Raw genomic sequence first — 25,619 nt, forward strand, 5'->3', positions numbered from 1 at the left:
TTATTAAGGATTTTTTGTTATTTATATTTAATTCCTAGATTAAACGAGATTTATTAAAACCATGATTTCTAGAAAATATAAAATGCTCCATGATTTTAATTATTACATAAAATATTTTAGATTTCTCAACAAGTTTAAGGTCACGAGTCATTTAGGAATCCTTTAAAATTAAATAATAATTTAATTAGAAAACAAACTTGTTTGACTCAAACAAAGCTATTATTATTAATTGACAATGATTGTCTTTTCATTATCACTAGGTCAGTATTTACTCATCCAGATAATAAACTTATTTAAAAAAAATATTTAAAAATCCATTTTTCTGATATTAAAATAATTTTTTATATCAATATTTTCATTAAAATAATTGTTTTTCGAAAAAATTAATAAAAATAGTAATGCCGGATAAAATAAGTTTATTTAATAAAAACATTATTAAAATTTTAAAAATATCACCCAACCTCAAAATATCTAAACCGAACCAGTTGTTTCAAGAACTTTACTCCCGGATTATTCATTCGATTATAAGACTAAATTGTTATGAGTTTATCTTATAATTAATGATTTTAGTTTCAATTTGAGATAAAATTCATTCGAAGGGGAATAACCGAAGGGAATAATTCGAAGGGGTTAAGGGGAATTAACCCTTAATAAATTTAATATTATCTGAGTTTTATAATTTTTTACAATTATTAAAATGTCAAGAAAATTGAAAGTGAATCTAACTTTGTTTTGGACGTCAAGATGCAATTTTAATAATACATATCTTTTTATTCATTGAAAATATAAGTCAATAAAGATGTTAAGTCACATTTACACCGTTTCAATGTAAATTAAAGGTAAAAGTATTGGTCGATCAAAAGTGTGGGATGAAACACTGGAGGCAGTGATGGGCAGTTTCACGCGGTCTCTACAAATATCCACGTCCCGAGAAAGTCTCGAGCTAACTATACCACAAAACAGGATGACAATTGACAGGATGAACCTACAAAATGTGTTCAAAATCACTCAACTGCTTAAAAAACATAAACAAGAAAAAGACAGAAACAGAACAAATAGAAAGTGAATAGACTAGTCTAACAAAATAATACATTTTTAGGAATTGCAAAGAATTAAGATAGTTCTATTTCTGTTTGGGATTATGACTAGCATTTTCCAAATAGGTCATAAAAGAATTTTTCACAGTTAGGCAGAATCGAGGGTCTAGGCTTGATTTGTACAGATAATCCAAAAGTGTCTGTTCTGATTTAATTTACTTCTAAGATCGACTTTTCTATTAAGAGTACTGTTATTTTATAGATACTTTATAATAAACAGTGTTTTACATCTTGGGACTTCATAGTCTTTGTTTAATTTATACTTCGTTCTTCCACATAATTCGGAATACCCTTTTCTTCTTTCCTTCATATTCCTGACTCTATTTTACTGAGAATAATTAAGTCTTGTTCTATTTTGATAAGTTGCAAAAATTTTATTCTGGATTCAGTTTCGGATACAACAACGGTTTATCCAATTTATCTTTAGCAAATCAAATGTTATAGGTGTCACTTTTTAAATTTGATAAATTAAATTTGATTTGAAAAATATGTCCGATTGGATTTGGATTCAAACAATGGACGATGTGCTATGTAGAAATGGGATACTCTTATCACACGGAAAAAAAAATAACTTCCACTTATCTACCCAGGTAGCAACTGTTACACTGTTGGAAATAATTCACAAGCACACCCTGTATAATCTGAACGCGTGAAGATAAATCCATAAAATTTGCAGAGCATAAAAGTTTACTGTAGACGAGTTTATTCAGCGAGTCCTTATAGTATTCATTTCCCCCTTCATGACATTTATTGTCAAACTCTCCAAAAACTACACCAAGCTATTCAACAGAAACGAAGAAGAAATTTTGTCTTCTCGATATATTGTTATCAACCGTGGCAAAAGTAGTATCAATTATATTGGAAATTTTCTGTTTCTCTACCCTTACTGGTGCGTTTTTGCCTCGCACTCTATCACTTTCAGGATAATTACATTTTATGTATGAAACATACAAAACTCTGAAACCCTACAGAATCCATGGGAAGTTTTATACTCTATGCGGAATACAATATTAATCGATCACTCGCCTGCACAAGAATTTTTCCCCTAAATCTTCGAAAACCGCATACAATTGCAGTATTTAAATGTTTAGGGTGTTATAACTTTCTTATATGATGGCTACAATATAGAGACCTCACAGAAACGATGGGAAATTTTCTGGCGTATATTAGTAATCAAAAAGTTCTGTATAGTCCTGTAGGGAGATAAGCTGATTTGCGAACAATAGAGGAATAACCTTGCTTGTGGTTATGTACAAAGTGTTCATGCAAATAATCCATAGGCGGCTAACTCTAGTGGCAGAAACGATCATAGGGTATTACCAGGCTGGTAGTAAGACTAATTCTAAAGAAATGCTGGGAACTTAATATAGACTTTCACCAGTTCTACATCGATTACACAATGGCTTATAATAAAGTAAAACGACAAGAACCTTGAACAATGCTGGAAAAGTTCAAAATACTACTAAAGATACGATAACTGATAAGAGGTGCAATGGGAAGAACCAAGGGTCGATGTGAAAACAATTAAACGATGGTGTAAAACATCTGGATCTGCAAATAAGTGAAGGGAAAAGTAAATATATGATAACAGGACGTAGACTATTTCAACAGGGAGCAGTAAATATCCAGATTGGAGGTAACAACCTTAAAATGGTGGATGAATTTAAATATCTAGGCTCCATCATAAATCAAAGTAATAACATCGAGAGTGAAATAAAGGCCCGAATACTAGCAGGGAATAGAGCAAACTACTACGGTCCAAACTTTTAACAAGAGTCTGTCAAGAAAGGCTGTACAAGACACTCATACGTTTTATGGTAAGCTATGGATCTGAAACATGGACACTCAATAATCTTCACCAAGAGTTGCTAAACATACTTGTTTTAGACGACTTTCAGACAGAGAGTTGTTTTTGGTTTGAAAGAATGATCTTGCGAAGGATATATGGGCCAAAATATGATACAAACTTGGGAGGATGGTGACAATTATTGAACTACGAGATAAGAGAATTAGAGGAACGATCAGAACTATCAACGTGGATTAAAGCCCAGAGACTGAGGTAGGTTGGACACGTGTGGAAAATGCCGGCATAGAAGTGACGCTCAGGGTACTCACTTAAGCACCAGATGGATGAACTGGGACAATTTAGCCTAAAATCGAGACGTTGTAGAAGAGGCTAAGGCTCATAATACGCTGTAGTGCAATAGTGTATATTAGTAATCAATAGCTTGACGTCCAGTTTTAGATGACAAAAAATTCAAGCTTTCTACTGATGTATTTAATATTGCGCTATATCCAAAGACAGCAAAGTTATCTACAAGTGAAGTAGATGGAACTTTCCGAAATTCCTGTTTAAGATAATTTAAACATTTATTGTTTCCCAATATTTTATCATACATACTAAGTCACTTAAAACAAATTGGTTATATCATAATATAATAATCTATACCAATTAAATAATGATTTATAACTTCGCAATTACTTTTTCAACTTTACAACAATCTTCGAAATTTAAAAAGCGATAAATTTCTACATAGTAATTTAGTTATAGAAAATCTATTAAAATATCAACTTTTATTTTTAAACCATTTCCTGTTGGTACACGAGAAAACAAAAATCGTTTAAAGGTGTATTACATTTGTCCTAAAATTAATTGTAAATAATTTAAAAACGCTTTTATGTTTACAAAACTCAATAAATATTTTCAAATAATTATACTTTCATCTCAATCCAAAATTATATTTTTCCAACTAATTAATACTAATAGATGTTCTCAACAGAAAAGAATTTCTAAAAAAAATTTATGAAATGATCAACAAAACAACAAAAAGTTCTATTAATCATTATTATTACCCTTAAAAAAACATTTGTCAGTTAATGCAAAACTCTATGACGTAACCATAAACGTTTTAGTATAGATAAAACGAAAACGATAAGCTCAAGTCCTCTCATTTGAGTTAAAACTAACAATCGTGATGGTGTTCAAATCGCCATCGTACGAACGAGCGAACGAACGAACTCTCCGTACGATATAAAATAAATAAGTAGTAGAAAAGGTGGGAAAACCACGTGATATCAGTAAAGCGCGATTCCAGTCGAGTACACGAGCACTCTTTACTTTTATATTCATTCGGGCGGCAGTGACCAACATTTAATTTAAGAAAAGAGTAACAATCAAACGTACTTAAGTTTAGTTTCTTGAAACACAATGCCGAACGTCAAGTGGATTTTATTTACCGACAATGAGTCGAATTACTCTTCATCGACTTCATCAAGATCGACTATGAATTATATTTTTAGTGTTGTTAGTTTCTTGGTTTTGGAATTTTTATGGAAGGTACAACTTGCCGTTGAAAAATATTTTAAATCTAATCAAAAAAAGTAAGTTTAAAATAAGTTATTTTGAATGAAAAAGTTTCAACACGTGGTTTATTTTAAATTTAAAATTTTAATAAATTGACCTCGAACTTGTTTGCAGTTCTTAAAATTTCAAATTTTAGTAAATCTTTTTCCTTTTTATTATCAATAATAAATAACACATTCAACATTTTTCAGTATTACACGATTAAAAAATGTTTTTTAAACCAACTTTCCTCTTACAACATTCTTATAAATAAACACGTGATTTCGCACTTAACAATTTCTTTTTTCTTCAAATGCTTCTTCGTTTGCATATTTTATTGTTGTTAATAAGTTGTTTACCTTGGTTACAAAGTACTTCTAAAATCATTTTTTTAATAAACATTTGCATTTTAAATGTAATAAGATTACATTGTGAAGCTTTTCAAGTGGAAAAGAAAATCGAACCTGGAAATATAGATTTTAGTTATTCAGTTTATTGGTTTAAAGTTGTATTTTAAATTTTATTATTAACAATGGTTTACTTTAAATTTCATTGCAATAACTAATAATTTCGAAATTGTTAACGTAATAGTGATAGCTTTCTAAAACGATTTAACAAAGTGATGTTACAATGTTCCTAGGCAATCGATTTTATAAAATCAAAAGTACCTTTCATAATAAAAAATAACATACAGTAATAATAATCAGTTTGAAATAATTTCTTTCAATTTGCTTTAATCGTTGAATCTAACGACGATTAGAAATGATAAAAAATTGTTTTTATCATCGTGTCCACGGTCAAGAAATTTTGTAGTAAATAAATTTAAATCAATTTTTTTGTACAATAAATTTTAACCTTTAAACCTTTATATGGACCGATATCAAGGTATACGAGTTCAATTAATCTTCTATAAATGGATTATCAAGTACATAATAATAAAAAATAAGTTTATTTCAAGTGCAAAGTAGTACACCATTTTTTTTTCGTATTTATCAACGTTTTTTTATCATACCTAAATTATCTACTAAAATAATAATCATAAATAATAATTAATCCTTCATAAAAACCCATGTTTATGGTTATCTATATTTATAAAAAAATATTCCAGGTATTCATAAAGCTATGGAATAAACGTCATGGAACTAAACTGTTATAAGATTATCAATTTAACATTCCTGCGATTAAATATTAATATAAGGCATTAAAAGTCATTCGTAGAATTTCAATATTCTAAAATTTATTTAAAATCTTAAATTTTATAATTAAACTTTTATGTAATGATTACTTTGCAAAAATTTAAGTAAGTACTTATAGATAGTTGAGTCATTAATAATTTTCTACCACAAGAGTAAATCATGATGCAAGGTACAGCTCATAACTCTATATTATAGATGCTACAATAAAATTAAGTTTCGTCCCTAATTTTTTTTTACATTTACTTCTCTTTTTCTGCAATATACAGCACAATTTATACAACGAGCAGCTTTTTTAGTGTAGCTGGTACAAATTTAGCAATGTGTCTCTGAGTGAGGAATAAAGGTCCTACTTAATAACTTGGACGACCAATTTTTTTAGTAGTATTACATTTTGTTATCATTTTCTCTATCAGAGTTTTTCAGCATTATAATTTTTTTTGTAATCCACCGTTTTTTATATAAAATAAAGACAGTCCAAAGAGAAAAGCAAAACAGTACACTATATTACAGCTACATGCTGTATCCAGTATGCTGCTGGTCTATTGTTTACTCTTCTCCCAAATTTCCTTTCACCATTGCTCATCTTATATCACCATTTTATTACCTCCGTGGTCTTCTCCACCTTCTTTTGCATGGTGAGGTTCTGGCATCTTGATTTTGTGATCAAACCAAATTAAACCCTTTGTTTCTATTCTGGCAAGCGTTGTTATTTTCGTATCCGTTATTTGCTATATTTCTAACTCGATCCAATTTTGATACTCGCGCACTTCTCCTGAAGCATTCTTTTCAATAGCATTCAGTTTTTCCTGGCGTTTTCATTTACCGTTGATACCTCACTTCCATAACAGTATACATAACACTTCCAGTCAGTACTAGATTCTACGCATGCCTTATTTTTTTCTTGTTTCGGGTCGATATACTTTTATTCCACCATATTGGGTTGGGTTGGGTCGGACTTTGTTGGATTCTATTTCTAATTGCTGCAGTCACCAGTCCATTTCAACCGGAAATTGCCGTGCTGGCATTTTATGAATGCCATGCCCGGCATAAATCCACTCTGGTCCTTGCCTATTTTATTACTTATGTCTACTTTAAACTTCTTTAGCAGGATTTTCCAAACAAACGACTTAGGATGTTCAGTATCTTCAAACCTCTATAAAATTTTAGATCACGTTTAGTACTTTTCTTAAATATTGAAACTATGTATGAAGCCTTCCATTCAATTAGTATTTTTATTTGTTCACAACATTTGTTCATTCAAGTCGTTAATCTGTGGGTTAACACGTTGCCTGCGTACTTAATCAGTTCACCTGGTATGCTTTAGTATCTTCAGTTATCCAGAGTTGTTGATGTACTTTTCTTTTTTTAATTTCCAGTTCACCGAAAGCCTTCGCTGCTCCTTTCTGAACCGCTTTTTTGATATTATTGTTTTCTATTTCCATACCGTTGTTCATATAGGTACAGTAGTTTGTATTTCTTCCCGTCTTGTTGTTTTAAGATGTCCAATAAATAGCAAAATATTTTTTTTATAATATTTCTTACCGCTCTTTCTTGTTGTTGGATAATCATGGAGGTGTTGATCCAGGTAATCAAAACTCCCCATGGTATTTAATTAAGTACTATGTTATTTTATTATATTCCCTTGGAAATCTCTTTTTTATTCCACCTTTTATCAAAATGTCTGCTAATTGTGGAGATTTATAAATCTGTCTAAAAGTTGTCTGTTGTCAAACAGTAAACAAAACCACTTGAGAAGACATCGAATATCTTTATAGGTATCACTGATTAGAGTACCTTTCCCTGTATACATGATAGCTGCATATAAATAGCCTGATTTAGATTCGCATAAGAGATAGGGTTTTATTCCAAAACCAGTTTTTTTCAATAGTATGTAGTGGATCCAGCTTACACGGCTTTTATAAAGTATTAGGTTCTCATCAATTGTGATATTTGTTTCCGGAATACATAAACTTGAACAGGTTTTGTTCATATTATGAAAAATATAACAAATAACCGGTTTAATTTTTTTAGTTTTTTTGTTTTTTTGTTTAATCTCCTTCTGATATCTTATTATTCTAATAGTCTACACAAACATCAGATTTTGGTATGTTCAACGATACTTGTAGGAATTTTGATTTCTATATAATTCATTATTATAGAGTCTACAATATAGAATGTAGGTGGTTGCTATCAAAATCAATATCAACCATTGCGTATACTATATCGCATGATAAGCACTTCATGTTTGATGTATTATGACGTTAACAACGAGTAATACGTTGATATGTGTAGAAATGGTACATTATTTCTTATGATATATTATATTCTCTAAAATATACAGTGTTCCGCTAAAAAAAAAGTACCTTTGTTTCTCAAAGACTTATTGTCTGATCTTGTTTTCTTCATTTTTCTATATTCTAACAAATTTAAAACATAAGTACGAAGGCTTTCACGGCCGGTGTGAATTAAACTAAGATTAGAACTAAAACTAGAACTAACACTAGAAACTTTCGGGTTTTGCCGAGCGTCTTTTAATAAAAGGTTTGCCGTTTCGGATGCCATGTTGCAACCTTCTTCAGAAACTGGTTCGAAGAGATTTAAAACATACTCTTAATCTTTTCTAAAATCATTCGGATATAAAATTTTGGCTAAATCACTTAATAGGAAGTGGTTCTTTATCTGACCACATACTTAGATTTTTTCGTACAAACTGGCTTATTAAATTGAGACAAATAATAAATATCATAATAAACATTCAAATATAAAATTTCAAGAAAATTACATAGTTGGATGTAGTACTTTATCTTGAAATTCAGCCGTATTTTGTCTTTTTTAAAATTTAATACTACATCATTCATTAATAAAGGTTATTTGAAGTTTTGTTGGTTACCAACGTCATATACGAATCCGAGAAAATTGTATCTAAGTCACTTCGATGAATGTTTTTGCAATTTCCAGTGCAGTTGGGACTCCCTTTTACAATGCGGTGCATGTTTTGATAATAACAGTATCGTTGAAATATACCAGTGTATTCGCCATAAGTCAATATCAGACTTCTTATAAGATCATTGTACAGATGTGTTTATTTGTTTTGACTTATCAATTTTAGCGTTTATGCCGTTTTGACTTGGCACCATCGCTGTTATTTTGTTTGTTCAGCAGAACCACATAAGAATGCGTAAAGTGGCATTTAACTTATACATTGAGGTGATGCAGCAAAATACGAAGAGATAAGCATGAATATTGCTTATTATTATTATAGACACCACGTGTTATTTACATAAAAATGATTAATCTTTTCAGTTCTGCCTAATCAAATATTTGTTACACATAGAATATTAGATAAATTAAAACCAAAAGTTGAAAATAATGTGGCGTATACGCAGACTTTTCGGGGCAATGCATTTGATGGAATCGATATTGCGCAATAATTTTCGGTGTTATCTATGTTTCCCTTTTGTAGATGGCTATCACTCCAGCAATATTTACCGTTGGGTTTATTTGCTTTAAAATTTTTTTTAATAAATAAATATTGCGTTAAGGCATCTTCTTCGAGACGCGTTTGCTTAAATGTCTGTTTGCGAAGCGGTGAACAAATAAACAAATTTGTGATGGCCACTCATGTTTAACGATAAAACCAGATGCATTGATGAACCACACATGATTAATTTTTTTCCGTCGTCGTATGGAATGAAGTGTTTGGATAGTGAGATGTACAGTATGAATAATAAAAGGTTTTTATGATTCCTCGTAGCAACTTCATTAATGTTCATCATCTACTTTATGGTGAAAAAAGTACTAAGTGATATAGTATTGCCCGTAAACAAATGTTATAGAAATAAGAGAATAGAATATTTTCAGTCTTAACAAAAATTACCAGAAAGCTTTCGAGCACAACTTGTTGCTTGAGCAGAAAGATGCTGCAATGATGAGGAAAGAAAGATAATGAGAGACGCGTCTGAAATAATATGGGAGATTAACGGAAGAATAATAAAGAAACCGAAATGGGAATAAAAGCTACAAATATATCAGTCAAACATAAGGCAGGATTAATAAAGCAGATCGAAGATAAAAAAATAACAGAAACATACATGCAATATGATGTATTAAGATAAATATTATACAGATAGATAACGCAAAGAAAGCTTAACAAGGAGAAATGAAAGCTGGAAGAAGGAGGAAGATAGATTGATGAAAGCAGCAAGATGGAGAACTTAAAGCAAGTAAACAGTTGGGATAATACCAAAACCAGATTAACATAAAGACCAGATAGAAGGTTGACAGAACATGACAGGATGAAAAGAACCGTTATTGAAAAAAGAGAGTAGATCTAAAAAATAACTAAATGATACTAACAAGAAAGCAGAAAATATAAACGACGAAAAGACCAACAATCTAGCAACGTCGCGACTTCTATACATGTTCGTTTGTCCCAGATATATACAGTTCTAACCAATTCTCTCCGTCCACTTCGTCTAATGTTTATAAACTTCATCGTGTTTATGTTTACGCTCAAGAAGTAACCTGGATTCAAAATTATAACTACTTTCAGCATATTTAAAAATTAAATTAAAAAATTCTGAAACAATTTACAAACGTTAACTTGTATACTAGTATTTCTTATTTACTACTGGACACAGATTGAAATACGTGATGTTCTATTCAGAGAAAACGCAGCGAGCAGCGTTGTCAAATCGTTGGATAGATCTGTTATTTCTCTCAAAATGGTCAAAAACAAGTTGAATGATCTGAAAAGAAGTTTATAAGTATACAAAATGATTTCCAAATGGAATAAAAACATATAAAAAAGATTATAGTGGAACTTAATAAAAAATTTGAAAAACAACAATAATTTTGCGGTGTTTTGCTTATAAGGTTAGGATTGGGGATACATGTTTAGATTGATGATGAAAAAAATGTTCAAAATTGTTTATCCTTTAAGTGAATCGGTTTATAACGAGATTAAGTTATGCAGAATACTTAGATTGGGACATTTCTAGATTTCTTATGCGGTAGGGTTGAGATATATTCCGATCAAGGATAAAGTTGGATTTAAACCTTTTTCAAATGATGCAATTTACAGTATGCAAAATAATCTGATCAAAATGAAGCATTTTGCTTGTAATATTGGGTTATGACATGACATTCTTGAACTGACGATAAGGTTTAGTTCGGGCATCGAGCTACGGTTGAAACGATTCTTTTTGAAATAAGAAAATTACGAAAGCTGCATTAATTTATTGTACATTTACTAATTTACGATGATGACAGCTTTAAACATTCTTATTCTTGGGATTGATTCAGTTTTGAATAAGATTGCATTATATGGAAGAATCAGACAGATTTTAGGCATCCCGGGTTATTAATATATAAATTCGATTTAGTAAGATCGAACTTATCTGTCGATTTTAACTGTTCTGGTTGAATTACGATGTTCTTTGATTAAAAGTGAGGTTCGATTAGGATATTTATGTGTTAAGAATAAGGTTGGGTTGCATTTGCAAAGTTATATTTTGCAGAATTAAATAGGATTAAGTATGAGATGAAGCCGAGAATATCTGTCAACCGGATCTCAACCCAGAAAAACCAAATCGGGTTCTAAAAATATATCTATTACTCTTTTATTTATGTCTGGAGATAAACTGCTTAATGTCGGCACAATCAGATAAATCAAAAGAGAGCTATGAGAAGATTTACTTCTCTTAGAAGATACTTAAAAATTCGCTTTACTTTTACCAATAATACTAAAAACTTTCCACTTTTGCCGTGCGTCTTTTAAGAAAAGATTTGTCACTTCGAACCAGTTTCTGAAGAAGATTGCAACATGGCATGCGAAGCGTCAAACCTTGAGTAGGTGTTGGCTTATTGAATTTGAAGGGACATCCGTGCCTAACAACCTCAAGTTATGCTAAAATCGTTTTGTTTAAAAAATCGTTTGGCACAAACCCTAAGATGCATCGCGACATCTATAGAAAGCATGGAATATCTAATTCACGTATTAAATGAAGACTGGTGTCTTTATAATATCAAGCAATCAGTAGGGTATTATAAGGAAATCGACAATATGAGAAATACGAAAAGAGATGAATAAACACAAGCCACTATGCCAGACCGGAGAAAGTACTTAATTTCAATCAAAATCAGACTTGTTCATTTTCTTTTCAGTGTTTTCATTGGGCATATTTTTTTTGTATAGCCTCTGCTGGTTTTATTTTCATGCTTTTTCCTGATTTTTCAACTAATCACTTCATGTTTGGTACTGGGCGTAAAGAATAACAACATTATTTTAGATGTTTGAAGTGATGCCTTGATTAATGGTTGTACCGTAATTACACTGTTGATTGCTTAAACGCCCTTAAAAAGAGTGATCTGTTACTATTTTTGATTTTTGTTTATTATTATTTCTTGCCTTCCTATTAATTAGTTGCCACATTTTCTTTTATTTATTTTATGGTCTCATGGTATCAATTTAGAATTTCATTTCGCAACATCCCATCCAAAAATAACCTAAGGGAAATATTCAGAAAAAAATTCAATTGTACCAATTTGTTTTTTTTATACTTATTTGTTTTATTTTTTTTTTCAGATTAATATCAACCCCTTCATCATCAAGCCCAGAACCAACACCGCCTAACGTTTCCACTCAACCAAATAAAACGACAAATTTCACAAAGAAAAAACGTAAAAAGAAAGGATTATTTTTCGATCCAGAATCAGGACGACGAAGAAGTTATCTTTCGTTGAAAGATTTAATTTCTCCAGCGGAAGAAAAAATGTTAATGGTGCTTTGTGCGAAAGGTTCCTCATCATCAGATTCTGGTGCAAAAACCGTCGATGATACAAACGAAAATTACGAAGATTATTCGGATTTACTCAGAGCCGAGCACCAAATACCCAGGTCAAAGTTCACGGCTATTTGGGTTGAATCTTGTAATGGTAATGAATGAACCAAAATGGGATGATAAATGTCTCGACAAAGACTATTATGTAGGGCTAGTCAAAACATTTTTTTTTTAATTTGAAAAAAAAAAACTTGTACAACGACGGCTGTGTTCAATAGAAGAATTTATAATCTTGATATGTATATTTTTTAAGATGATCTGATTAATTAGTTTTTATTTCGTTACTTGTTAGGACTTTTATGGAAAAATGACAATATTGTTAAATCAACACAAAATAATTAAAATAAAAACTATTTTATACCGAAAACAAGTGAGTTTTTTTATTTATTAAATTGATGTAAATTAATATTAATTAAGATTAATTTGAGCTAACTGTAATTCTTTATGGTAGAAAAGAGAAAAATGCAATTTGTACAAAAACGAACGGAAAGATATTTAAATTGCTTTTCTCATCACGCGAACAGAAAATTAAAAGAAACACTAATTTTACTTCATTAAAATTAAATTATCTAAGTAATACATTTTTAATTTAAATTAATTTTTATGAATATATTTTATGTTAAAAAGATTTTTAAATAAAAAAGCTAGAATTAATTTAAACGTAAATGATTTAATTGATTTCAAAGCGATTTTACAAATTAGAAAGAAACTCTAATCAAATTAAAACTGTCCACTTTTAATCCTCATCTAATCTCAAAATACTTTCTTTTCTTTAATTCTAACTAAATTGGATTATTTATAAATCTAATCATGACAAATTTGTTTTAAATTATTCATACTTATTTTTAAATTAAATCGCTTCAATTTATAACATTTTTATCGAAAAATTTTTACGTAAGAAAAACAACTTCTTTGATATTACTATCTTAACCGATTAACCAATCGTAATTAATGTATTTTGGTCTTTATAACTCATAGGTCTCGGTCAATTACAGATCTCCTCCACTACAAGTTTAAAACGACAAGCAACAGTAATAACGTTTTGTCGTAATCGTCTCAGAAACGCCGTCTTGTAGCGGTTGCTCATTCGGTTGTTGCACTCTCAGTTAGGTTTTCGTCATCATTTACAAATCGTGCAATAACACGGTAAATAGCAAAGTTCATCATGTATACCACGAAAAGATCTCGTTACTTATTAGTTGCAATCGTTGTATACGGTTTCTTCATCATTAACGGTGTTAAAGGTGGCGATTATTACACACCGATAGTTCTTTGGCATGGCATGGGTAAGTTAACTAACAATTTTCATTTAAAAAATTAAAAAGTAAAACTGTCTCATGAGAAAAATGATGAGAACATACTGAATTAGTAAGAATATGGTCATGAATAGTGAAAGAATGTACTCTTATTGTTAATTGTTTGCGGTTCTTATACGCGAAGTTTATCCTTGAGATTTCATTTAGAAGGTTGTTTGATAAGAAAGTCGTTGATTCAGATTATTGTTTGTTTATGAAGATACGACATATTTTAAAGCGGTTATGAATCGTAAAATGATTCATTTAATCAAAGAAATATGACTCAATTTATTTTCTGTGTTTTTTTAGTTGTATTTATAGATTTAACGACCGATGTTTAAATGAAGTTAAAACTGAAACTCTACACTAATATAAGATTATTAATAATGAATCATAACTAGTATCTGATTATTTATATAAAACTTTGTATTTTGGGATTATAAACAATTAATCATACGATTGATAAAATATTTTTGCGAGGAAAATTGTAATGCAAAGATTACTGCTTTTTAAGTTGTGTAAGAATTATTATACAAAATTGTTGATTAAAGGTGTAAATCCATTACTAATTCGAAGTCATAATACCTCGATTTAATTTATTTTTGATAAAAATATAACAAACAATTTAAGTCAATTAATTTTAAACATTTCATATGAAAAAAAACATAAAGTTGGAACTAACGATGTTTTTTACCATTAATTAATTTTGTAATAGATATTTAGGTCTCAAGGTGTTAAACCATAAAAATCTCAAGTATTAATATGGCATAAAGGGTATTCCGATTCCACTGTGAAAGAGAAAGTTAACAACTTATTTTTGGTGATTTAATTTTATTTTAGAATTTATTCGAATAGCTTGAGATTAATTTTGCTTCATTAGAATGGATATTCTTCATTTTTAATTAATTTATTTAATAGTGAAAAATTACGGGAAGAATTTAACGAAGAAGGAGGTTGTTTCAACATTGGGTTTTGTAATATTCTGTTATACAGTATGTTAATTAATTATCGTACCCGACGTCATCATTGCAAGTATGCTACCAATACCACAGTGCAATACGCATCATACGCAAATCGCGTATTGCAATAAAAATACTGTGATATTGGTTGCATACTTGCAATGATGACGTCAGGTACGATAATTAATTAGCACACTGTACTTCGAATATGATCGAATATGTTGAATGTATTACAGAATGAAGGGCAATGGGATAAATAATGGAACAATAAGAAAAATAGGAAGTATAAAAAATAAAATGAAGTTTGAAAAACAGTTAGTTGTTAAAAGATCAATAAAAGCAATAACAACGGCGGTACCTAAATGATATGGTTAACATAATTAAAATTCACTAATTTAAAGCTAATAGCAGGTTGCCACTATAACAATACCAATGGTTTCCAGATAATAGTGATCTTGTAGTAAATCAGTTTCAGTCACAATTGCAGTACTGGCGATGAATTTTGTTGCATTACTTCTTTGCAATTAATGCTAACATTGATTCTTTACGAATGATCAAGAATTTAAAGTCCACTGCGTGAAACTTCTATGTATCCATCTCGTCGCTTGTTACGTTAAAAATATTTTGTATTTTCATTTTTTCTATTAACAAAATCTTATATCAGTTAGATGATGCCTGTCCGATGAAGGTTTACATCTCTGGTAGATATAATCTATAGTTGAGCGACCTTGTCTAAATCCACTTTGACATTTTTTTAGAGTGCATTCATAGAAAGGTTCAAGCCGTTGGTATATTATGATATAGCATTTTGTAGGTGGTGTTTAGCAGACCCTTTTTTTAGATGAGCTGAATGACACCTACCTTTCAATCTTCTGGACATTTTTTCACCTCCACATGTTTCTCTCCTGATGTTTCTAATCGTAGGTGTTTTTTTAAGTACTTTATTGTTTCTTCGATTGTCGGTTGCGGTAGTAACACAACATTCTTTTGTGGTCTTCGTATTTTGTTCGTCCTCACTATCTCCTTCTATATTAAATATCTGCTGTTAAAAATTTCTCGAAGTACAAATTTCTTTTATCTCCTCCTCACTATGTTTGGTTGATAACTTTTTGTGAGTTCTTTAGTCGCCTTCTAAAATTTTCTATTTTTTATTCGCTGTTATATTCAGTTCTATTTTCTGTTACTGGTTTTTTCTTTTATTTCTACGGCAGATTCTATTGGTTTCCTTTCGATATTCTTCTTACTCAGCTCTGTCGAACAATCTTGTGTTGTACGCATTTTTTCTTGCAGTATTTTTTAATTTTTATTTCATTTAGAGATTGTATCATTAAAAAGCCTAATATCGGTTTTTAAATTTTGTTATGCACTATAATCTCTCTGATCATTGTGTATCCAGAAGGGAGTTCTCTTTATCAACGTCAGGGTCCCAAAGCTCCTAGGAGAAATCCGTTCAATTTCAATCATTTAGTAGTTTCAATTCACGATTTGTACCATCGAAACGAATCCAAGATGATTCGTGCACTGAGTCAATTATGGAGCATGGTAGTTTTTATGATTGACTATCTGGTTGTATATCATGCTTTCAAATAGCTTTGGTAAGATTGTAAGAACATTAATAAATCTGGGAGCAATTATCCCTACCTTCAATAAGTGTGGAAAAATTGCCAAGGGTTTCACTTCGTGTCGCTCGTTATAAGCAACTGAAGTACTTAATCGTATGATGCATAAGATATTGTTTTGTATAAAGCCTAATCTTATAAATATTAGAATTAACGTTTCTACAGTGAAAGTCTTAATATTAACGCTAACTATATTTTGTCTAATTTAACCTATTTTTCAACTATAAAGATTGTTTACAACTCCAAATGTAAAGTTTGGTACAAATTTATATACATAAAAAATTAAGAAAAATTATATTTGACTAATTTCGCAATATTTCTCATCCTGGTTTTCGTTCAACCCTTCACAGCTGTTTCAAAAACCCGTTTCTATTGGCCTCACATGATCAAAAATGTAAATTTGTGAACAAAAACTTGCTTGCATTGCCAACGGGTAAAAGTTCATAAATATACCAAACTTCCTCTTCAAAAAATTCCTATTCCGAGAGGCAGATTTGAACACATTCACCTAGACATAGTAGGCCCTGCAGTACCTTCACTAGGCTGTACATGCTCACAGTGATGGAACATTTTACGCGTTGGCCTGAAGATTATCCTCTCAAAGACATTTCCACTTTTGCTATCGGTCGCACACTTCTACGTAACGAATATTCCAGGGAAGGCAATTTTCAATCCAAACTTTTTCGGCAATTCAATAATTATCTAGGGACCAACCAAATTCGTGCTTTCTTTTACCACCCCCAAAGTAATGGTATGTTGGAGATATTTCATAGAATTTTCGAAACCATTCCTGCACGCGGAGCTGGCAACAGATGGTTTTCAATGCATGTGCGAAGTTTTTTCACCATACAAGCCATAGCTCATCTAGCTCATCCATACCACATTTCCAGGCAGACATCTGCTGTTTTAGCTCATTAAGTCTTGTAGCATCTACGCGAATGGTGAAAGCATTCTCCATAGGTAGAAATCATAAGTAGTTAAGGTGGTCGTGCTTGTCAAGGCAAAGGTCAAACCATTATTTCCAACCTATACTACTCCAAATTTTTTGGAATAGAAAATGTTGCATATAGTTGCAATCACGAATCAAACCTGTTATCAAACCAGTTTAGTTCATAGTAAATTTCTTTATGTTCCTTATTGTTAGTGCAAAAACCAACTCCTTTTCTTTTGAACATTGACAAAGTTCGTCATGTTCAACTTGCATAAATTATTACTTGAGTATTAAATTTGGAAATTTCAAATGTTTCGAGGGATCTAAACTCAACATCTATGTTTTTAAAACATAATTAACCTCTATACGTAAGTGTCTAACTCTTTGTTGCAACCACTCTCATTGGGTCCGTTGTTTTGTAGCGTGCCCTGAAGAAGATTTAGAAATTAAATCGAAATCTTGGCTCAGAAAAAGGAGGTCTTTTAATTGAACCCCCCTCTGTTGGTTGTAAATCCAATAATTCCTTACTCTTAACAAGTGCAACCAGTACTTCCTCCCAACTTTATTTACACAGTTTTGGCGAGTTATGGAACTTTTTGATACCATTGAAGATAAGTACATCACCCTGTAGGGTTAACGCACTAGTGTTTGACCTGTTAAGGATTTTTTAATGTCAGTATTTGATCGAGTCATATTATTTTTCTTGTAGATCCCTCTGCCTTTACATAAAATGATCAAAATATGATCAAATACACATCTGATTCATTTAAGGTTACTTACCCTACTTATAAAATATAACATCATAAAGTAATATTTTTTTAAAATTATAAAGGGAAACTGTATTTCGCATTTAGTGTTTCACCACTTTGATTACATTATTTGACCAATAATATCTACTCTTTGTTCTATATCTAGTCTAGTTTTAATACCTTAAAACCGTAAATGTTTGACCGATTCTTAATATAATATTCATTTTCATTATTTTTCCATTCTATTTTGTTCACAAAAATATGTTTATATTTTTGGACTCTTTAAATGGAGCAAAATGTTCTTGACTTAATTTTTCACCCAAATTTTGTGTTTTCCAACTGGGTTTTTGTAAAAGGAATGCCGAATGAAACAACCATTCAACCAGTAGTTTTTCGTCATCAGAATTTAAAAATGCTGGTGGGCCCATTTTCCTCTGCATTGGTGTTTTTCCTTTTTCTTTATAAATAAGAATTGACTTTGGTACATTAAACATCTTGGCTGCTTTTTCATAAGATAAACCCCTATTTCTTGCATCGAGAGCCTTTTGAAGATCTTCTTCACTATATTTAAACTTAGGCTTCGTTGTCATATTGGTACTGGAAAAGTTAACCTGATTCATATTTGCTAAATTTTCCATATAGATTTTCCATTTTTTGATAATAATTGACCACTATAAGAGTCAGTGTTTGACCAATCTTTTATCCTCCAATTTTACAGATTGATTACTGCTTAAGTGTGTTCAATTACTTTTATTGTTATAAAAAAGGTTTAAAAAAATAAAAAAGAAACTAAACAATTTAAACGGAAAGATATAAGTTTTAAAAATAGGTATTACACATTTTTCCATTTTATTAATTAAATATATATACTTGTGACATTATACAACAACCAATACGTCTAGTATTTGACCGTTTGGTCAAACACTAATTTTTAATTCAATTTAGAACTACTGGTCTTTGACCGCCTTTATTTTCACAAATAATTAATTAAAGCGATATTTTTTTAATGTAACCAATAGAAAACATTATTAGATCACTGGCAAAAAAAACACTATACATGCAAAAACGGCTGAATAGTACTACCTTGTTTGGGCGAATTTCTAAACATAAAAATTACCATGAAATTACCAAGGCACAAGAATCCATGAAATAAAGAGGATAGAGATGAGGAATAAAGATGTAATTATGTTCAATCTGGTGAAACAGGAATTGATGGATAGTTTTAAGTTTAATGTAAGTGTAGAATATGATTCCTTAACAAAACCAATAATGAAAGTAATTAAAGCTAAGACTAAATTAATATACCTTACGAATGCGAAAAAGTTAGAAATGTTACCAAAACATATATGTCAACACATACAAAAAAATAGATAACATTTTTTATAACGAATTTACAACTAATAATAAAATTATATATGAAAAGTTTGGTAGTAAGATATTAAATTTAGAAATCAAACAAACATATTGGTTAATAAATAAACTCAATAATTATATTGGGAAGTTATTATGTAATTATGGAAAGGGCGAAGTTTTTTCAAATAATGAGAACAATATAAAAATAATCGTGGATAAATATAGTAAAATTAAAGTCCAAAGTGTTATACAGAAATTGTTTAAAAATAGCAGAGTCAAAACCAACAAAATCAAATTACCGAATTTTTTGAATTTGAATAATACTAATACAGTTTACAGCCACGTAGAGTATACGTATGATGAACTACATAATACAAATAGAGTAATAAACTTAACAAACAAACAAATACCAAAAAACATATTGAACCTTTTGTCATTAGGAGATAATTTCAGTTTCCTAACAACCAAATTTAAAAGAATGTTATGTTTTGTTATGTAGAAAGAATTTTTACTAGAATAAATACAGTTGATAACCATATAAATGCAACAAGAAATAATATAGTTAATGAAATAACTAACTTTCTATATAAACACAAAAAAGAAAAGCACAACACTTCAAATTTGCAGGTTCAAATTTGCAAAGATGTACAATGTTTCAAAAAATTCTTATCAAATAACAAAGATATAATAGTAATAAAATCAGATAAAACTAAACAATTAATCATACTTTATAAAAAACAATATAATGAGAAAATGTCCACTTTATTAAATGATAAAAATACTTATAGAACAATAAGGACAGATCCTGGACCAAACTTAGTAGACAAAATTAACGACTATTTAAAAAAATTAGAGAAATTGAAATATATAGATAAAAATTTTAAATTACAATTAGCCCCAACGCATTATACAACCCCTAGGATTCATGGACTACTCAAAATACATAAAGATGATAAACCTTTGAGACCTATAATAAATAATATTAATGTACCTACCAATCAATTAGCAAAGTTCTTAAATAAATCATTAAATTATTTAAATTCATTAAATGAATATGACGTCAAAAGTGCGTGGGAATTAAAGGAGAAAATAAAATCGTTAAATATAGAAAATTTAAATGACATTGATATAGTAAGTTTTGACGTACAATCGTTGTTCATTAATATACCATTGCATAAAATGATCGAATTGGTGGAACAAAATTGGCAACATATTGAAGAATACACCCTGATTAAAAACAAAAGATTATTTATTGAGGGCATAAAGTTATGCACTTTTAATAATTACTTCACATATAATGAAACATATTATAGGCAAATCTTTGGATTACCAATGGGGTCGAGTTTAAGTGTAAATTTAAGCGGGATAATTTTAAATCATTTATTAGACACACAGTTGAATAAAACACCAATAAAACCTTTGTTGATAACGAAGTATATAGATGATCTATTGATTATCTTGCCCAAAGGACAATATTCCCAATTGTTGGATGTTTTTAATGATTTTAATGATAGATTGAAATTCACGGTGGAAATACCGAAACAATCACAAATAAATTTTTTGGATATGTCAATTATCATCGATAATGACAATAACATAATAAGGACGAAATGGTATAAAAAAGATAAAAGCAGTGATAGACTATTGAATTACCATAGTAATCACCCAAAGTCGCAAATTATAAACACGATGAACAATTATATATATAGAGCGATAAAATTGACATATACACCCTTTTTGAAAGAAATAAAACAAAAAATTTATGATATTTTGTTAAATAATTTTTATCCCAAGCACTTGATCAATAAGTCATGGTTTACGATACTAAATAATATACAAAGACTGGAAGTCACAACAAATAACACAACCCCACAAGATAATCATCAAAAAACTGGGAATGCAGATGCAGAAAATGGGAAAGAAGATATGAACAAAAAGAATAAGCCAATTTTTAGACAATCCTTAATTACACAATTCATACCTAGATAGAGTAATATGGAGCAGATTTGTCAGGAAAACGATGTTAGTACTCAAGGAATTAATAGCAAAAGTACTCATAATAAAGAATTTTGTAAAATCAAATTTATACCAGCACTAACAAATAAAATAACGAACATCTTTAAAAAGTATGAAATATCCGAAATAAAATTCGCTAAATACAATAACAACAAAATCGGCACCTTAATATCAAACATGAAGGACAAAATCAAAACTTTAGATAAAGTAGATACTATATACCAATTAAATTGCATGGATTGTAATAAAATATATATAGGGGAATCAAAACAACATCTTAAAAAACGAATACAACAACACAAATACGATACTAAACAAATAAAAATTCAAAACAAAACAGCTTTGTGCCAACATTCTGTAACTTTAAGTCATAAGTTTGATTTCGATAATCCTAAGATATTAACAACAAATAAAAACATACAAATAAGGAAAAATTTAGAGTCAATCTTCATAACAAAAAATAATAATAAAACAGTTAATTTTAAAACCGATGTAGGAAGAACAGGGGCACATTATGCGGATATTTTAAATAAATTAGTGATATAATAGAATATAGGAGAGAAAACAGGTTTCGGACAAAGGAATACAATTGTTATCTGACCTTGTATGAAAATTTCTCTTAGACTTGACTCGTAAGCATGATAAGATGTATCGGAATAAATTTAAGAAACAATTAGTGATAAAAATTGATAATAGTCTTAGGTAAGAATCATATTCTATAAACTAAACAAAAAATCTTTTGTGAGTTAAGTGTATGGAGATTGTTTTTCATGTTCGTAATAGTAATTATGTTATTTTTAATTTAGTAATTCGTGTTTCTTTAGATAAGAGTATTATTAACCTGATGATGGGAACATTTCCCGAAACGTCGTTATAATTGGAGTTTTAGAAATAAAGGAGGGAATGATGTCACAATTTTTATAATAAAATAAAAATTACTCTTTTTAGCACGATGTGAATAGGCCAGCAGTTAGCGCAAATTAAACAACAAGAACTCAAGAACGGTATGGTCGTAGACTTTTTGCGTAATAGGGAGTGGAGAAGAGACAAGTGGCTATTTATGGACAGATTTATTTTTTTTTTAGATATTCCTTGGATCCTTATTTTTTACAATTTTTTACAAAAACGGTCAAACACTGACCAATGGTCAATTACTGGCGTTTTACCCTATAAAATATGCATATTTTGTTCTCGTAATGTGAGCAACATGTTAAAGTTCGATATTTTCAAGATTTGAACACAGACTTATTCTGTTCTTAGCATGAGTTCAGAAGATGTAAATTCAATTTTCTCTAATCGGCGGTAATTATTTTTGCAATATTTACTTGTTTGCCTGAAACACAACATCGATACCAAATCGATGCAAAATCTGAACAGATTTTAAGAATGTGTGATATTTACTAACAGCATTGTAATATAAATAATTTTTCAGTACTGTATAATACGTTTACTTCCCGGTTAAGGAGGGAAATGCATGAATTGTAGTGATGAAGACGAAGTCGATTGCGGTCAAGGTGATACATCGACAGTATCGATACAGAACCTGAACAGTTATCAAGGATATTTTTTTGACTACATTCTAATATAAATAATTTTTTAATTAAAGTGTGATATATTTACAACTGAGTCTTAACTTTACTTTTAAGTAACATCTTTTTTGAAAATTAAAAATGTATATCAATAAAAAAAACATAGTACAGCATACCTATTGATTTTACTTATAAATGACCGTAACCTACTCGAAACAATTTATGTTATGTCATCGTAGTTGATATAAAACACAGGAAGTTGATCAAATAATCAACCAATTCAAATTATACCCATTCCGAATCGATACAAAAATAGATTTTATTTTAAACTCGTTTAGAATGCATGTTCGATAATGACTGTCCTAGTTTCATACTAGAACATGAACCTGAAAACTTTCTTTCCTTTACGTTATCCTAGTTTCGACCTTAATAATTAAATAATTAACGGAATTGTGCAAAAGAAGAAAATGATTCAATGACATTTTTAATAACCCCACGTTTCTTATTGTAACATTTTCTATTTTTTTTTTTTCAAGGTGATAGCTGCTGCTTTCCATTTAGTCTTGGAAGCATCGTTAAAGGAATAAAAGAAGCTTTACCAGGAGTTTATGTTACATCATTAAAGATTGGGTCATCAATTCCAACGGATGTTGAAAACGGATTTTTTATGCATCCTAACAAACAAATTGATTACGCGTGTAAATTAATCAACAGCGATCCAAACTTACAAAATGGTTATCATGCTGTTGGATTTTCTCAAGGCTCACAATTTTTGTAAACAAAAAATTCATTTAAATTCCTTTATTTGATTATTTTTTAAAATTTTTTTAGACGAGCTTTAATTCAAAGATGTAAAGGACCTAAAGTGGGAAGTTTAATTTCTTTAGGAGGCCAACATCAAGGTGTTTATGGATTACCAAATTGTCCGTCAGTTTCTTATCAAACTTGTGATTATATGAGGAGATTGTTAAACCATGCTGCTTATTTCAAGTTAGTTTATTGTTTATTTATGTTTTTTATTATACATATTCTTTTAGTTGGGTTCAAAATTATTTAGTCCAAGCAACTTATTGGCACGATCCTCTTCATGAATCCGATTACGTTAAATACAGCACATTTTTAGCGGATATCAACAACGAACGTTATATAAATAAAACGTATCGAGAACGTTTGTCGCAAATTGAGAACTTCGTTATGGTTAAATTTGAAAAAGATAGTATGGTACAACCGATTGCTTCGGAATGGTTTGGATTTTATAAAGCGGGTCAATCTAAAGAGATCGTTCCTTTAAATGAATCCAAAATTTACACAGAAGTAAAAATAATACAAAAAATTAAAATGATGTAATAAGTGATATATTTTTGGGTAATTTCAGGATCGATTGGGCTTAAAAGAATTGGATGAACGAGGAAGGTTACATTTTCTATCAGTTGATGGTAACCATTTACAATTTAATTGGACGTGGTTTCAAGACGAAATTATAAAAAAATATTTATCTTGAAGAAAAATTTTGTGATAATATTAACTGTTTTTTATAATTATTTACAATTTAAATTTAGTTAACATTTAGTTCGAACAACAAGTAAATATAGATTTATTAAAAATAAAATTTTATTTCATGTAGCATCTAAAAGGTTAACTGTAATAGATTGAAAAAAGCTCGTTTGTATGAATCTCTGTGTATGTGCATTTTGTATCGACTGTTGAGAGAGTTCTGTTACTCTATATAGTCTATATAGAGAGGAGTAGAGTTAGTAGTTGGGGAACGCTTTCGCGTTCATCCGATCATATTTGCCTTTCAGTTCTGGGCCGCTTTATGTTTCTGTGAAATTTTTCAATCAGCGTTGTCATCCATTAGTTATATTATGCCGGGCCAGCAGCTTGTTTAGCTAATGCGTTCCGTTCGAATGAATGGTAGAAGAAGGAGGATGCGCGGAGGAGGACGCATCATCATTTTTTTTTGTTGCTGTTGTTGGGGCGTCGACGTCGGCGTCGGCCGCTCATAACGACGTTGTTGTTCGCGAACCTCCTCCTTCTCTTCCCAAGCTAAAATAAGGGCGCGTTTTGCCTGCCTTAATCAGACTAGTTTATAAAAGCGAGACTAGACGCAGAAACAAAGGGTTGGATGTAAAGAAATTTTTTTCATTCGTTCTTTTATTAAAAATGAAAATGTTTAAGAATATCTTATTTACTTTATATAACTTAGTTATAAATTGATCCTAAGTAAAATTAAGCGGAAAGTTATTAGTATTCAGTAGAGCACCGCTCCATACCTATACACAAATTTGCGTTTCCACACATACATAGAAAGGGTTTCCAGTGCAAGCGAGGCAAGATCCGTTTCCCTGTGTGTACGCGAGCCCCGGCCCCAACGCCGATGATGTTTAATTAATCAACTCGCCAGGCTGCTTTGCTTGGTTTATTAACAGCATTGATCATTGGAGTATTCACGAAGCCGACCGCAGACGAGATCAAAACCTGCGTGCTTTTCTCTAAAGCGTCCGCCCAGTCGCCGTTTACCACTGTGATATCTGCACTCACTGCTTTTCGAATTCAACCCCTTTACGAGTTTTAACTCAACCCTTTTGTTTTTTCGTATTCAATTACAAAAACTGTAAAATATAAATATGCTTATTAAATGTGTCATTTATTTTCTGGAAAAAGATACTTTTAGCTTTAAACATATGAAA

At 30.2% G+C, this 25,619-nt stretch overlaps 3 protein-coding genes across 3 annotated transcripts; all 3 read left to right on the forward strand.

Annotated features, from left to right (window-relative positions):
• The first annotated feature begins 4,047 nt into the window (after nucleotides 1-4,047).
• Nucleotides 4,048-12,848, forward strand: LOC111421325 (uncharacterized). Its single transcript, XM_023054469.2, has 2 exons — nucleotides 4,048-4,478; nucleotides 12,223-12,848. Exons 1-2 carry the CDS (start codon nucleotides 4,306-4,308, stop codon nucleotides 12,581-12,583), a joined length of 534 nt encoding a protein of 177 aa, XP_022910237.2. The 5' UTR covers nucleotides 4,048-4,305; the 3' UTR covers nucleotides 12,584-12,848.
• A 642-nt stretch (nucleotides 12,849-13,490) lies between these two features.
• On the forward strand, nucleotides 13,491-24,602 carry LOC111421315 (Palmitoyl-protein thioesterase 1). Its single transcript, XM_023054458.2, has 5 exons — nucleotides 13,491-13,764; nucleotides 23,466-23,703; nucleotides 23,761-23,919; nucleotides 23,967-24,243; nucleotides 24,305-24,602. Exons 1-5 carry the CDS (start codon nucleotides 13,644-13,646, stop codon nucleotides 24,428-24,430), a joined length of 921 nt encoding a protein of 306 aa, XP_022910226.2. The 5' UTR covers nucleotides 13,491-13,643; the 3' UTR covers nucleotides 24,431-24,602.
• LOC111421553 (uncharacterized) lies at nucleotides 19,477-22,315 on the forward strand. Its single transcript, XM_071199638.1, has 2 exons — nucleotides 19,477-22,102; nucleotides 22,225-22,315. Exon 1 carries the CDS (start codon nucleotides 19,868-19,870, stop codon nucleotides 21,371-21,373), a length of 1,506 nt encoding a protein of 501 aa, XP_071055739.1. The 5' UTR covers nucleotides 19,477-19,867; the 3' UTR covers nucleotides 21,374-22,102; nucleotides 22,225-22,315.
• Nucleotides 24,603-25,619: the final 1,017 nt, after the last annotated feature.

The sequence above is a fragment of the Onthophagus taurus genome, chromosome 1, assembly GCF_036711975.1.
Source record: "Onthophagus taurus isolate NC chromosome 1, IU_Otau_3.0, whole genome shotgun sequence".
In the NCBI taxonomy this organism is placed as follows: Eukaryota; Metazoa; Arthropoda; class Insecta; order Coleoptera; family Scarabaeidae; genus Onthophagus; species Onthophagus taurus.